Below are 16826 nucleotides of genomic sequence, written 5' to 3'. Positions count from 1 at the left end.
TGGTGGCTGACGAGGTCCAAATCTCCTGCACCTTCCCTCGGTTTCTGTTATCCCCGCCTCCTCAGCGGAAGCCGAGCGCCAAACTCAAATTTTAGCAGGACCCGGACGCCTTTCGGCTAGTTCCGCGGGCTGGGCCTGCTGGACTTTTCCGCTCACTGGCACGGGCAGCGGTCCAACATGAGCCAGGTTCTGTTCCAGGAACTAGTCCCGCTGCAGGTGAAATGCAAAGACTGCGAGGAGAGGTGAGGTTCCGCGTTACCCCGTGCCCGCGGGTGGCGGTTGGGGTCGGGCCAAGGCGGGGGGGGGGGGGGAAGATGGCGGCTCTGGCCAGGGAGCACCCAGTTGCAATTGGGTGAGCGGCGGGCGTCTCAGGACGCGGAGAGAACCGCAGCTGGAACCCAGTGTTACTTCTCTCACCAAGTTGGCCGTTGCTGACGGCGCAGAAGGGAGGTATAGAGGAAATAGGAACCTGACCCGCATCGAGTTAATTAAAAAAAAAAAAATCTTAGTTCTGAACCGAATCGTGGAAAATTATAGCCCTACTCTCTCTTTTTGAGACAGAAAGTTAATTTGTCCGGAGAAGCGAAGTAATTTACACATAATTTACCCAAGGGCTCATAACAAGTTCACGGCACGGCCGGCTCTAGAACTCAGGGCTTCGCTCCCAGCCCTTTTTTTCGCTCTCCTTTGAATCATATGGGAAGTTTAAGCTGCAGCTTAAAAAGGTTTTTATGGTGTATTGTCTTTTCTTCACATTAGTTACTAAAAATAAGTTACATTTAGTCGCCTGAAAACAGGAGGGGAAAATTATAAATTTCATTTATTCATTCAACGAATACTGCTTATTGGCAAAACACCTTGCTGCGTAGTGGGGCCGTAGTGGCCAGGAAGAACATTCCTTGTTTTCCTGGAGCTTGAAGTTCAGTCGGGGAGGAAATAAAAGCCAGTCTCGCAGATAAATGCAAAATTAAAACTGACAAAGGAAGTGGTGCTGTTAGGACTTACCAGATTTGATTAGAAGTCCAGAGATTTGAGTTTTGTCTCTGTTCCACAACCCATTCGTTGACTCTTCTCTGAACCTTGTTTCCTCATTTGTGAAACTGACATAAGGTGCCTATGCTGAGGAAATGAAAGTGTATGTGAAAACTAAAGAGTGTGGAAATGGGAGGTTTTAAAAACGAAGACATTGTGGGGCATCTGGGTGGCCTCTGTCTCTCAGAAATATTAAAAAAAACAAAACACACTGTCAACCTTTTCTCTTGTTTAGAAACCTTTGATATATTCTTATCACCTGTAGCAGGGGTTAGCGGACTAGAGCCCATGGGCCAGGTGGCCTTCTTACCTGTTTTTGTAAATAAAGTTTTATTGGAACACAGCCATTCTCATTTAAGAATTGTCTGCGGGCGCCTAGGTGGTATAGTTGGTTGAATGTCTGACTTGGGCTCAGGTCATGATCTCACAGTTCATGGATTAGAGCCACGTGTCGGGCTCTGTGCTGACAACTCAGAGCCTGGAGCCTGCTTCGGATTCTTCACATGTCTCCCTGTCTATCTGCCTCTTCTCCCCTCATGCTTGCTCTCTCTCTCTCTCTTTTGAATAAACATTAAAAAATGAAAAAAAAAAAGAATTGTATGGCTGCTTTTTTTTCTTTTTAAAAAAAATTTTTTTAACGTTTATTTTTAAAAAAATTTTTTTTGACGTTTATTTATTTTTGAGACAGAGAGAGACAGAGCGTGAGCAGGGGAGGGGCCGAGAGATGGGGAGACACAGAATCCAAAGCAGGCTCCAGGCTCTGAGCTGTCAGCACAGAGCCCGACGCGGGGCTCGAACTCACGGACCGCGAGATCATGACCTGAGCCGAAGTTGGCTGCTTAACCGACTGAGCCACCCAGGCGCCCCTGTATGGCTGCTTTTGTGCCATCAGGGCAGATATAAATAATTGTGACAGAGACCTTATGACCCACAAAGCCTAAAGTATTTACTGTCTGGCCCTTTACAGAAAATGTGCTGATCCCTGACCTATAGGGAAAACAACCCAGATTTTAGTTAAATATTCAGGGTCAGTTCAGCTCAACAAATATTTATGAATACTATGTACTAGGAATTGTCCTACATGCTGAGACTGTCAAGCTTTCTTCCTCTTCACTCTCCTGTCTCCCAACACTAGCAACAAAAACAGTTTTCATGTCAGGCCTCAGGGAACTTACACTTTAATAGGGGAAACAAAAAGATCTTTGGAGAAGCAGCATAGCACAGGGTAAGAGTTCAGGCTCTGGAGCCACATTTTCTGGGTTTAAATTCCACTTCTGCCACTCGTTGACTGTTTGATTTTGTACAGTCGTTTTCTCTGTGTCTCATCTTTTTTTGTTTTTTATTTATTTTTGAGAGAAAGTGAGAGCAGGGGAGGGGCAGACAGAGAAGGGGACAGAGGATCCAAAGCACGTTTCCCACTGTCAGCACAAAGCCCAATGTGGGGCTCAAACCCATAAATTGTGAGATCATGACCTGAGCTGAAGTTGGACACTCAACCGACTGAACCACCCAGGTGCCCCCTCTGTTTCACCTTTAAGTTGATGATGAGAAAATTGTTGATGATGAAAGTACCTGCCTCATGGGATTATTATGAGCATGAAATGAGTTAATACAAAGGGCTTAGAACAGTGCTTGGAACATAATAAACATTCAGCAAATGTTATTATTTTTAAATGTTTGTTTAGTTATTTTGAGAGAGAGCGCAAGCGAGTGGGGGAGGAGCAGAGAGAGAATCCCAAGCAGATTCTCAGTGTCAACACAGCCCGACACAGGGCTCCATTCCACAAGCCATGAGATCATGACCTGAGCTGAAATCAAGACTTGGACACTTAACCGACTGAGCCAGCCAGGCACCCCAAACAGTAGTTCTTGTTTTTCTTAGGAATATCATTTTTATTTATTTATCTGTAATTTATTTTTTTGAATTTACATCTAAGTTAACATATAGTATAATCATTTCAGGAGTAGAATTTAGTGATCTATCACTTATATATAACACCCAATGTTATCCCAACAAGTGTCCTCCTTAATGTCCCTTGCCTAGTTAGCCCATCCCCCCCACCCCAAACACCTCCAGCAACCCTCAGTTTGTTTTCTGTATGTAAGAGTCTCTTATGGTTTGTCCTTCTCCCTGTTTTTATATTATTTTTGCTTCCCTTATGTTCATCTGTTTTGTATCTTAAATTCCACATATGAGTGAAGTCATATGATACTTTTTCTCTGACTGATTTTGCTTAGCATAATACACTCTAGTTTCCATCCACATTGCTTCAAATGGCAAGATTTCATTCTTTTTGATCGAGTAATATTCCATTGTGTGTGTGTGTGTGTGTGTGTGTGTGTGTGTGTGTGTGTGTATGTATGTATGTATACACCACATCTTCTTTATCCATTCATCAGTTGATGGACATTTGGGCTCTTTCCATACTTTGGCTATGGTTGATAGTGCTGCTATAAACATGGGGGTGCATGTGACCCTTCGAAACAGCACACCTGTATCCCTTGGATAAATGCCTAGTAGTGCAGTTGCTGGGTCATAGGGTAGTTCTATTTTTAATTTTTTGAGGAACCTCCATACTGTTTTCCAGAGTGGCTGCACCAGTTTGCATTCCCACCAGCAGTGCAAAAGGGTTCCTCTTTTTCCGTATCCTAGCCAACATCCGTTATCGCATGAGTTGTTAATGCTAGCTACTCTGACAGGTGCGAGGTGGTATCACATTGTGGTTTTGATTTGTATTTCTCTGATAATGAATGATGTTGAGCATCTTTTCGTGTGTCTGTTAGCCATCTGGATGTCTTCTTGGGAAAAATGTCTATTCATGTCTTCTGCCCATTCTTCACTGGATTGTTTGTTTTTTGGGTGCTGAGTTTGGTAAGTTCTTTATAGATTTTGTATGCTAACTCTATCTGATATGTCATTGCAAATATCTTCTCCCATTCTGTCGTTGGTTGCCTTTTAGTTTTGCTGATTGTTTCCTTCCCTCTGCAGAAGATTTTTATCTTGATGAGGCCCTGGTAGTTCATTGTTGCTTTTTGTTTCCCTTGCTTCCAGAGACCTGTCAAGTAAGAAGTTGCTGTGGCCAAGGTCAAAGAGGTTGTTGCTTGTTTTCTTTAGGATTTTGATGGCTTTCTGTCTTATGTTTAGGTCTTTCATTCATTTTGAGTTTATTTTTGTATATGGTGTAAGAAAGTGGTCCGGGTTCATTTTTCATGCATTTTCATTTTTCAAGCATGTTGTTGTCCAGTTTTCCCAACACCATTGGCTGAAGAGACCGTCTTTTTTCCATTGGATATTCTTTCCTGCTTTGTCAAAGATTAGTTGGCGATACATTTGTGGGTCCATTTCTGGATCCTCTATTCTGTTCCATTGATCTGTGTGTCAGGTTTTGTGCCAGTACCATACTGTCTTGATGATTACAGCTTTGTAATACAGCTTGAAGTCCCGAATTGTGATGCCTCCAGCTTTGGTTTTCTTTTTCAGGATTGCTTTGGCTATTCCGGCTCTTTCCTGGTTCCATACAAATTTTAGGATTGCTTGCTCTAGCCCTGTGAAGAATGCTGGTGTTGGGGGGGCATGGGTAGCTCAGTTGGTTAAACGTCTGACTTCCGCTCAGGTCACGATCTCATGGTTCACTAGGTTGAGACCCACGTCAGGCTCTGTGCTGACAGCTTGGAACCTGGAAACTGCTTCAAATTCTGTGTCTCCCTCTCTCTCTGCCTGCCCCTTTCCCACTCATGCTCTGTGTCTGTCTCTCTCTCTCAAAAATAAATAAAAACATTAACAAAATTTTAAAAAAAGAATGCTGGTGCTATATTGATAGGGATTGCCCAAACATTAGTTATTATTAAAGTGTGATTAATACATGAAGTGACATCAATGTTCTGAAGTCATAGAGAAGGAGAAACTTCAGTGAAAGATAGTGATAATGCTCAGAGAACTCTGGAGGAAAGTAATGTAAAATTTTGAAGCCCATGGTTTGACACCTGCTTTTTCATTTTTGTTTTGTAACTTCTTCTGCCTGTATACTAGTCATACAAGACTATTTGTTATCCCTTGATTTTGCCTGATAATCTCAATACTATACCTTTATTCATGCTATTCTCCCTGCCCCAGCTGGTTTTTCTTTCATAGCCTTCAAAGTCTGTCTTAAATCCCTTCACTATAAGGAATTTTTCAGTTGCCTAGGTTGAGATTAATTGCCTTTATTCATTTATCAGATAGCATAGTGCAGGTGTAATGTCTGAGTTCTAATTTGGTTACCTCTGCAAGGTGACCTTAGCCACGTTTGTAACTTATGCACCTCAGTTCTTCCTTTCTAAGACAGACATAATATTTACTTAATAAGATTATTGTTATGTAAGATACATGTAAAGCACGGGTAGTCAGTAAGTGTTAGTAACCCTTCCCTTCCTTCTCTTGAAGCACTTAAATCAAATCTGAGTAGAGTCATTTAATCTGATCTCAATTTGAGGACATGGACCATGTTTATTTCTGTTTGTATTCCTAGCATCCATCATACTACCTGGCTTAGAGCAGCTTTTATATGTCTGAATTGAGAGTTTAAGGTCACTGCTCCTAGGTGGCAAAGGTGGGCTAGAATCCAATTCTACTAATATGAAATCTAACTTGTAGGGAGGATGTTATGTGAATTTATGTATTGTTCAGAGTATGACATTTATTTTGGGAAATAGCATTTTTTATGAGTTTTTATTGATATGTTTTATATTGTTCCCATAACAACCATTATAATGGAGAAAATATGATTTGTGATTTCAAGTACTATATTTTCTGAAAGCTCAGACTTTTCTACAACATATTTTGGGGTTGGGGGAAGAACTTTATTCTGTGGGCCTTTCCTCCTCCCTTTTCCCCCCAAAGCTAATGCAATATAGACATTTGTAATATATGCAACAGTATCATTAATAAGCTTATAAAATTATATTAATGTGATTCTTCCAGTATTATCTAAAGAATACTTTATTAGTTGACTTTTTTTTTTAACAAATTTATCAAGTATGATAGGACCTTTTTTTTAAGGTTTTCTTTCCTTTTTTTTTTTTTTTTTTAAAGTTTATTTTGAGAAAGACAGAGATGGCACCAGTGGGGGAGGGACAGAGAGAGGAAGAAAGAGAGAATCCCAAGCAGGCTTCACATTGTCAGCCCAGAGCCCACTGCAGGGCTTGAACTCATGAACTGCAAGACCATGACCTGAGCTGAAACCAAGAGTAGGACACTTAACTAACTGCCTGAGCCACCCAGGTGCCCCCCCGCCCCCGCCGCCACCTTTTTTAAGAGAGCACAAGCAAGGGAGAGGGGCAGAAGGAGAGAGAAAAGATCTTTTTAAAAAAAAATTTTTTTTTAAATGTTTTTATTTATTTTTGAGATAGAGACAGAGCATGAGCAGGGGAGGGGCAGAGAGAGAGAGAGGGAGACACAGGAATCCAAAGCAGGCTCCAGGCTCTGAGCTGTCAGCACAGAGCCCCATGCGGGGCTTGAACTCACAGACTGTGAGATCATGACCTGAGCTGACGTCAGACGCTTAACTGACTGAGCCACCCAGGCGCCCCAGAAGGAGAGAGAAAAAATCTTCAGCAGGCTCCCTGCTCAGCACAGACCCCTGATGTGGGGCTCGATCCTCTGACCCTGGGATCATGACCTGAACCGAAATCAAGAGCTGGATGCTCAACCAACTGAGCCACCCAGTTGCCCCCATAGGAATTTAGAAAGTGTACATCACCATAAAAAGTTATCTACTGCAGCATCATACCCTCTATGGCAGCATGTTTTAGAAAAAACTTCAGAAGGCAAAAACCAAACATAATGACATTGTAGATCTGAAAAGGCCCTCACAAACCTAACTCTGTTCACTTCCCTTACAAATTAGGAAATTGAAAGGTTTTTTTTTTTCCTAAGAACTTAATTTGCAGAATTGGAGTAGAAATCTAATCTGTTTCACATATAATACACTAGATATTAGAAAAATAGAAACAAAACGTTCTCTTGTTTTAAAAATACAGTAAAACCTTGGTTTGTGAGCATAATTCGTTCTGGAAACACGCTTATAATCCAAAGCACTTGCATATCAAAGCAAATTTCCCCACAGGAAATAATGGAAATTCAGATGATTTGGTCCAAAACCCAAAAAATATTCATATAAAGATGATTAGGAGGGGCGCCTGAGTGGCTCAGTTGATAAGCATCTGACTCGACTTCAGCTCAGGTCATGGTCTTGTAGGTTGGTAAGTTTGAGCCCTGAGTCAGGCTCTGCATTGGCAGTGCGGAGAGCCTGCTTGGGATTCTCTCTCTCTCCCTCTCTTTCTGCCCCCCCCCCCCGAAATAAATAAATAAACTTTAACAAATGATTACAATACTGTAATATAATACAAAATAATAAAATACAAAACTTTAAAGAAAAATAAATTAACCTACACTTACCTTTGAACCTGCACTTCATGGCTGGTGTGAGGGAAACAAGAGAGGATTATTGTGTGGGACAGCTTTGACTATTATTAACGGAATCACTGGTATCTGTTGGTTCAATGGAAACTTTTTCTTTTCGTGCAACTTTAACAAGGAACCTACCCAATGACACTTGCTTTTGCCTCCTTTTGAGGATTTCGGGGAAATGTGACATTGCATTGTCGCTAAACAGATTCATTACTCGCACTGCTACAGCCTTATTCAGGTGGTGCTTTTCTACAAAATTTTGTACTGTTTTCCACATTTTACACATCTCCCTAATCTCATTTGAAATGAAGGTTTTCTCTGCCTTTTTCTCTTCCTTTGCAGACGAGATGCTGATGTAGACTTATAAAATCTTGAGATTTGGGTCACTTACATACAGTTTCCTTCTTAACTTCACCATAATCATCTTCTTCTTACTGCCTTTCTTTTCAGTCTTTTTCTGCATGGGAGCCATTGTGTACGCTTGCATGGATGTTGACTATAGTACAGTATTAATAAACTTTTGTCATATACTGTATTTGATGTAACTGGCAATAAAGCAGAAGAGGAAAGGGTCTCTTTCTGCAGGAAGCCTGACCTAGAATGAAGCAAAGCATTCCTAAGCTTACTCTTATATGGAAAAGCAGGGGACTGTCCATAGGTGCTTTGAAGTGACAAAAAATACACTAGTGTCAGTTGTGGGCACCTTTCAACATTCTGAAAAATCATTGATTTCTGCCAAACACTGTGGCCTGAGACAGCATCTGAGCATGGGAAAGGACCACTAGCAATCCCACAAAGAAAGAGAAGAACCATTGGCTCACTTGTGATCATGGGACATTCAGTGTCACATACTACTTGTATTGCAAGATATCATTTGTTTGTGAAGTTAAAATTTATTAGAAATGCTTGCTGTCATACAGAACACATGCAGAACAAGTTACTTGCAGTTTAAGGTTTCACTGTTAGTTCTTCCTATCTGTGCCATTGCTGCTCATTCCTATTCAGATAACAGAAGTTATGGTAAACTTACTATATGGTAACCTCACCATACTAAGATTATGCAACCAATCATATTCAATAGGAAACTTAACTAAAATGACATTTTTTAAGGAAATATAAAAATTGTAAGAGCATAAAAAAATCTGAACAATTGAATTTAGCCTTGGTCAACTATTACCACGTTTTTCCATCAACAGTTGCTAGGTCTATCTATACTTTTTACTTCTGTAGTAGATAAGTAGCAGAATGTGGGAAAAATTTAAAACACATCTTTAAAAAATTTTTTTTAATGTTTTTATTTATTTTTGAGAGAGCATGAGTGAGGTAGGGGCAGAGAGAGAGGGAGACACAGAATCTGAAGCAGGCTCCAGGCTCTGAGCCATCAGCACAGAGCCTGATGCGGGGCTTGAACTCATAAACCTCAAGATCACGACCTGAGCCGAAGTTGAGCACTTGACTGACTGAGCCACCCAGGTGCCCCTAAAACACATTTTTAGAAGAGTAGCTTAAAATGGAATAAATTCTATTTTTACTTTTACTTTTGTTTCCTGCACACCAGGTAAAAGCCATTGTTATTTAATTCTAGCAGGATAAAGAACACTTGTGCAGAGATGTTTTTTCACCAATTTTCCCTTTATTTCCTCAATTAATTAAGCATTTTGGCTCAGTTTGATTAATGGTTATGAGCACCTTTATTTATATGCCTCTGTCTGATATTGAATTCTCTAAGATGGAGTAGATACTGTGGAAAGTTATGGTCTCTTTAGAAAAAGTTTAGGGACACTTGGGTGGCTCAGTCAGTTATGGATCCGACCTCCTCTCAGGTCATGATCTCACTGTTTGTGAGTTCGAGTCCCACATCAGGCTCTGTGCTGACAGCTCAGAGCCTGGAGTCTGCTTCAGATTCTGTGTTTCCCTCTCCCTCTGTCTCTCCCCTGCTCGCATTCTGTCTCTCTTTCTCTCTCAAAAGTAACCATTAAAAAAAAATTTTTTTTTAACATTTTAAAATAAAGTTTAGAGTTACTCTGCCTCTGGGTTAAGGTCGACAATAAAATTGTTGACAGTACTTCTGTGGATATATTGAATATTGAGCAGATGTAGTTGGTGGATTTTGTATATGCATAAGAGAAGGAATATATTATTCTATTTCCTTGATTATAAACATGCCGTGTATTCTAATGCTGCTTCACATTTTTAGTTTTTCAAATGGAATCTCCCATAAATCAATTTGATCAATTGGTGATTTTTTTAAATGTGAAGTTAACAAATTGATAGTTTGTCTGGCTTTCAGTAGATGCTATTTTAGAATCAGGGCAGTGAGGTTATATCTCAGTCTAGTAATGGGAATTTCACATCATTTATTTCATTTAATTCTCACAACAACTCCATTTTACAGGAGAGAAAAATATAGATAGTTCCCGGTTAAAAACCTATTACTTATTAGTGGAAGAACAAGAACTTAAAACTTTAAATCCAGTGTGCTTTCCAAATAACTGTTTTTAACTTAGGGAGCACCTGTGAAAGATCTTGCAACTTAATACAGAAAACTTTAGCTAATACAAATGACAGTGGTAACTCATTCCATGCAAATGTTTCTGACAGTTGGGTATATCTTTTCATACAGGAGAGTAAGTGTTAGAGTGAGCATTGAACTACAATCAGTTTCTAATCCAGTTCACAGAAAGGTTGGTATTAATTTCTTTTGAAACACATTTTTTCTTTTTTTAAAAATATAATTTCTGTACATTATAATTATTTTTGTTCTTTAAGAATATGAGGTCTTTTGTTACACTCACCTTGCCTTTTAGTTTTGGGCCTGTTTGTAACTTGCAAATCTGGGGTGATAGAATCTACAAAGACAGTGATTGAGAGATTATTATGCCATATGTTTCTGAAGCATACAGGAAGAATTGGGGATTGGGAGAATTGGGGGTTAAGTTTTACCAATGCACTTATAAGTTGCTAGAATATATATTTTGCTACCCTGTAGAATTGGCATTTCATGGTGTAAATGTGAGAATAGAATGAATTGAAGCACTGCAGGGATATAGTTTTTTGAATCTTTGCCTTTTGAAGGGAGGCATTTAGAGCATCAGTCCTATGTGATCTTCAAAAGTCTGAGTCATTAACAGTGATATGGATACAGAATAGATGACTAAGAAATACAGCATCTATTTTCTTTGTGTCAGAGCTTTCCTTACACATGAAGATTCAAGGACCTTGTAGTATTAGTAGTAGTAGTAGTTTCAGTTTTTAATAGCATTTTGGGTGGATTTCGGGAAGTACCTAAGTAGAAGCTGCTTTATAAGAACAGGACCTTCTGAGGCAGAGCAAATACCTAGATTGCGAATTTTCTGGGGTAGAGATGATATATTTCTTACATGTTAATTCCTTAGACCTGCTGTACCTCTTCATTTCCTAACTGCTCATAAGTGGTTTAGATTTTTCTAGAACTCTACCCTAACAGTTCCTCAGTAGACACGAGTAGATTCTATTTCGAGTGAGAGCTTATTCTTAACCTCACTTCTTTATTAGGTCTCCATCATCTTGTAGCCATGCCTGTTTTCCTTACTACATTATTCACTGAAGTATGTAATTTCTGTATCCGTTTTTGCTACTGTAGTGCTCCACCACACTGTAAATTTACATAGAAAGTGGTCTTTATGAAAGACATTAACTTCATTTGAAAATGAAAACAGATGGGCTTCCGCGTCCACCGCCACCTGGAGTAGGAATAGGCCCTCAGAATGAAGCCTTGGCAACTTGTTACTTGATACCCCTGCCCTCTGCCTGAGAGACGAATGCTCCTTTTCTAGGATAGATTGTTGGCTTGTCGTTTCAGCTGATGTGTTGCCACTTTGGAAGTATCAATTAACTTGGGAAAAACTGAAAATATAATTGAATATGATATGGTCAGTGGTTGAGTGTTTTTGTCATGGTATAGTACAGCAAGGACTGGGTCTCAATTTTCCTAAGAGGATGATAGTCCTTAACTTCAATTCTGGCATTTAATTAGTTTTTATAGACCCCCACAAGGATCCCATGGAGCAGAATATCTACCCCTGTTTAAGAATCTTAAGTCTTTTAAAGACTGATGAAAAACCCAGCAGCACCAAAAAACAAAGTCATCTGAAGTATAATGGTGACACATTGTTGTTACTGGATAATTTTACTTCTAAGAAGGAAGGAATTAGGCTAAAAGCCAGATCTATTGAAAACATTAAAAAATAACAATCTTTCTTTTAGGATTTAGTTATCCGTCTGACTGATGATACCGATCCATTTTTTCTGTATAACCTTGTTATATCTGAGGAAGATTTTCAGAGGTAATTAAATTTGTTTTTCCGGTTTTTTTTTTTAATCTTTTATTTACTTTTGAGAGAGAGCGCGGGCTCGCTTGTGCGAGTGGGGGAGGGGCAGAGAGAGAGGGAGACAGAATCTGAAGCCGGCTCCAGGCTTTGCGCTGTCAGTCAGCACAGAGCAGGACACAGGGCTCAAATCCATGAACTGTGAGATCATGACCTGAGCCAAAGTCAGACGCTCAACCGACTGAGCCACCCGGGCGCCCCAGGATGTTTTTGAAAGTAAATACTTCATATCTTATCAGAGTTCTGCTTAAAACAGCCCAGAGTTTTGGAGCTTTAGCTAAGTATATTGACCTTTTCCTTCCCATTGAATGAATTCTATAAAAATCAAAGTTCCCTAGCTCAGTTTTTGATTATAATGCATGTTCAGTAAATAAAAAAAAGACTATTTCAGGGTTTTAATTACAATTAAAAATAGTAATTAAATTTTTAAAATTCTCTTTTCTTCTGTATAGTTTAAAATTCCAACAAGGCCTTCTGGTAGACTTCTTAGCTTTCCCACAAAAATTTATAGATCTTCTTCAGCAATGTACTCAAGAACATGCCAAAGAAATTCCAAGGTAAGTCTCATGAGAGTTCTATATCATTAAAATTCTCTCAAGACAAACTCTTCTTTGTAAGCCAAATTGATGGCAAAATATTTTCTATGTGTTAAAAGTATCTCTGTCTATTTTTAAAACTGGGTTTAGGGCTCTATTAAATATCAACTTTTAAGGAATCATGGTTAAAATCAGAAATATTTACCCCTTAATTTTCATGTCTTGACAGAGCCATTAAAATTATCTGAAATATTTAACATCATCAAGTATGTGTTTTTATAATGAACTTGGAAAAGGAGAATAAGATTTTGGTTTGTGTATATTCATATATACATATGGATACATGCATATATATTCATATATTCATATACACATATGAAAATGTGTATATTCGTGTGACGCTAAAGCCTGATCCTTTCATTGTAAAATTCACCAACCTTTTATCTATTGGTGTCATCAGTTGATGATTGTTTGAATCAATTATTTTATTAGGAACTACAAAGTTATGCATTTCTAATTCTGCCATTCTTTTTATACTTACTAGGTATAATTTTTTTATAAAGAACTTTTCTTCATCTGTTTGGGTATTTGATTACTCTGAAAATTCATATAGAAAAGGATAAATACTAAATTCTTTTAAATTGTCAATTTTTAGAGTAAAGAGTTGTTATTCTAGTTACTACGTGCTTTCAGTGGGTTTTGTTTTTATATTTTCATCTGTCATAATGAACTCCTGGACATTTGCATGTTCACTGTTTCAGTGAATTCTTTTTCTATTTCTTGCCCAATTTTTCCATTTTACTATTTACATCAGTTTGTCCACTTTAACCATTGGGAGTCCTTTCATGTTGGCCCCTGTGATTTCTATATGCCCCCTTTCCTGACACTTCTAATCATTTCTGATATGCTGGAGCTTATGATTCAATGGGAAAGTTTCACTGTCTCATAAGTATTGTTATATTGTGACACTTTTCTTTTCAAAGGTTTTTGCTGCAGTTAGTTTCTCCAGCACCTATTTTGGATAACTCACCTGCCTTTTTAAATGTGGTAGAGACAAATCCTTTTAAGCATCTTACACACCTCTCACTAAAACTTTTACCTGGAAATGATGTGGAAATAAAGAAGTTTTTAGCCAGCTGTTTGAAAAGTAGCAAGGTAAGATTTAAATTTATTTTTTAAAAAATAAATACCAAAAGTCTCTGATAAATCACTGGAAAGCTATATTGCTATTAGTTTTTGTTTTCAGAGTGAAGTGTTTTTAAAGATGTCTAGTAAATTTTTGTAATATGTAAGGGATTTATTTTTATTTTATTGGTTGTTTGTTATTTTTAGTCAAGATATAGTGAGGTTAGAACTGGACTAAAAATTCAAAAACTAGGTGCCATCATTTTTATTAATTTTATGTAATCTGAGGTAGTTCACTTAAGGTGTTGATGGTTTTATCAATTTGTAGATAAGTATGGAGATATCTACTACCCTATTGCACTTATCTCAAATGAGGAAAGATGTGTGAAAGTGGTTTGAGAATTACAAAGTGCTCTTTAACTTTGTAAGGTATATGTAGCAAAGAAGCAACATTGGGATGCCTCTTAATAGTTGTCACAAAGTCTTTAGTCAAATGCTATAGATTAGTGCATCTCAAACTTTGGTGGTACACAAATCCTCTAGGCATCTTGCTCATTCAGAGTGAGTCAGAAGGTTTGAGGTGGAACCTAAAATTCTGTATTTTTAACAAACTCCCAGGGTGATGCTGACACTATATTTTGCTATACTTATAGCACAGCTATAGATGATTAAATTGTAAACTGCCTAATTTTACTATTTTTATAAATAGGAAGAAAAATTATCATTGATGCAATCACTAGATGATGTTACTAGGCAACTGAAATTCACACAAAAGGTAATTCAGATTTCATTTTGTCTTTGTATGTCATCCAAACATTGGCTCTGAATTGCTTCTTGAATCCTGTCCAGGCTTTTGTGTATTAATTTTTAAAAGTATGTTACTTTTGGATTCCTTCTCCTTTTTGACATCCTTCCCCTACCAGTAAATTGTCTTAATCTGAAGCTTTCTCTGATGTTTGATTCCATACAAACATTTCTGTTAACTTCAGTATATGACACGTTCCTTCCAAGTCTTCATTAAATAATATATAGTACCTGTCACATGTTACTTTTTCACTCTTTTATTCACCTCATTCCTCCTGTCGAAAATAACTTTTCAGTTCACATCTTCTAAACCTCTTTTCCATACTTGTGTTATGAATTATTTTGATAGGCTTACCATCATTTTAGTCATAGCTACAATCTTTTTGCCCATACTCCTTGAAACTGAGGACCAAAGTATCTGATAAGTGGCATGACTTCAGGCAGAAATTGTCCTGCACAACATAGCCCATCTAGGAAACCCGTGTTACTGGGTTTTAGGTGTATATATGAACCACTCCTTATGACTGACTTGCTCTACTCTGGGTAGACATTTATTTCTTAATATCAGAGGAGAGGATTTGGTGGTGAAGAGCCGAGTTTAACTAAAAGGTTAAGGATAGTTAAGCTTGACTTCTGAGCTGTGCTAACTCTAAAATTGCTTTTATTCTAATCTTGATTTTCTCAAATTAAAAAAAAATTCTGTGTAGGAAAAGGCTTTGAGTATATTTTGGAAAGCTGTGATTCCTTTTCTTTAATATCCTTTGTAAATATTGCCATGTTCTAAGCTAATAACATTCACAAGACTTTCTTAATATTTTGTATTGAACTCTAATACAGACCTTATCAGAAAAAGTGCAAGAATTAGATAAGTTACAGAATGAATGGGCATCACACACAGCTGCATTGTCAAATAAACATTCCCAGGAACTAACAAATGAGAAAGAAAAGGCCTTGCAGGTATGAACATTAAAAGAAAATAGAAAATTATTTTTTTGTTGCTGTTATTTTGTTAGTTGTAAAAGTAATATATGCTTGGTTTAATATGTTCAAACATTACAGAGGTATGTGAAAAATTAAGTTTCTCGTTATAAGTCTTAATATCCAGAAATAATTTATAAACTTTTTGATATATGTTTTCTAGACTTGTCTCTTGATATGTAAATAATGTCATTTAAAAATGTATATTTGTAAGTTTAGAAATATGTAAATCATGATTGTATACACCTAGTGGGTTTTTGTTTTATTCTGTGCTAATGAGGTCCTACAGTATATATTGATTGTAACTTTTTTTTCATGTAACATGACACCATAGATCATTCTTTTTAAGTATTCTTTTTTAGTGGCTGCATAGTATGAATTATTTGGATATAACATGAATTATTTAACTACTTACCTAAGTGATGGACATTTCAACGTGTCAGTACCTTCGCTAACACGAATACTACAGTGAATGTTCTTTGTTCCTAGAAGGGAGATTGCAGTATACCCATATAAGGTATTAATGGATGTTGTAGATTTGCCAGCCAGGTCATACCAAATGGAATGTAAAAGATAGTGTATGATAGTACTTATTTCCCCATATTCTTTTTTTTATTATTATTAAGCTTTAAATTTTAATTCCAGTGTACTTAACATACAGTGTTATATTAGTTTCAAGTATATGTGCAGTATAGTGACTCAACAGTAATATACATTACTCGGTGACCATGAAAAGTGTATTCTTTACTCTCCCTCACCTGTTTCACCTATCTGCTTCTGTACCTCCTTTCAGATAACTCAATTTGTTCTCTATAATTAAGGGTCTCTTTCTTGGTTTGTCGGTCTTTTTTTTACCTTTGTCCATTTGTTTTGTTTCTGATATTCTACATATGAGTGAAATCATATGGTATTTGTCTTTTTCTGACAGACTCACTTTGCTGAACATTATACTCTGGCTCCATCCATGTTGTTGCAAATGGCAAGATTTCATTCTTTTTTATGGCTGAATGATATTCCATTGTATGTATATGCCACATCTTTATCCATTCATCTATTTTTTTGTTTTATTTTACTATTTTTTTAATATGCAATTTATTGTCAAATTGGTTTCCATACAACACCCAGTGCTCATCCCAACAGGTGCCGTCCTCAATACCCATCACCCACTTTCCCCTTCCTCCCACCCCGCCATCATCTATTGATAGATACTTTGGTTGCTTCCATAATTTGGCTATTATAAATACTGCTGCAATAAACATAGGGTGCATATATCCTTTGGAATTAGTGTTTTTGTATTCTTTGGGTAAATACCTGGTAGTATGATAACTGGATTGCAGGGTAGTTCTATCTTGTTTTTTTTTTTAAGTTTATTTATTTTCTTTAGTAATCTCTACACCCAACCTGGAGCTCGAACTCATGACCCAGAGATCAAGAGTCTCATGCTCTTCTGACTGAGCCTGCCAGGTGCCCATGTGGGCGGCTTTATTTTTAATTTTTTGAGAAACCTCCATACTCTTTCACCTTGTCTGCACCAAT

The 16826-nt window shown here is 37.7% G+C and overlaps 1 protein-coding gene across 2 annotated transcripts in view; it reads left to right on the top strand.

Moving 5' to 3' along the window:
* The first annotated feature begins 40 nt into the window (after positions 1–40).
* The window catches only part of SASS6 (SAS-6 centriolar assembly protein), a 56955-nt gene continuing 40169 nt past the window's right edge, over positions 41–16826 (top strand). Inside the window, exons 1-7 of one of the 2 annotated variants that reach the window (XM_015073835.3) lie at positions 41–242; positions 10104–10164; positions 11726–11805; positions 12300–12404; positions 13367–13538; positions 14218–14283; positions 15150–15269. In XM_015073835.3, the coding sequence (XP_014929321.1) occupies positions 178–242; positions 10104–10164; positions 11726–11805; positions 12300–12404; positions 13367–13538; positions 14218–14283; positions 15150–15269 (669 nt within the window). In that variant the 5' untranslated portion in view covers positions 41–177. The remainder of the gene's footprint in view (positions 243–10103; positions 10165–11725; positions 11806–12299; positions 12405–13366; positions 13539–14217; positions 14284–15149; positions 15270–16826) is intronic. The other variant, XM_027058498.2, reaches the window with a different exon arrangement.

Source organism: Acinonyx jubatus, chromosome C1 (assembly GCF_027475565.1).
Source record: "Acinonyx jubatus isolate Ajub_Pintada_27869175 chromosome C1, VMU_Ajub_asm_v1.0, whole genome shotgun sequence".
NCBI lineage: Eukaryota > Metazoa > Chordata > Mammalia > Carnivora > Felidae > Acinonyx > Acinonyx jubatus.
The sequence above is the reverse complement of the archived record's forward strand: the minus strand, read 5'-3'. Positions and strand labels throughout refer to the sequence as shown.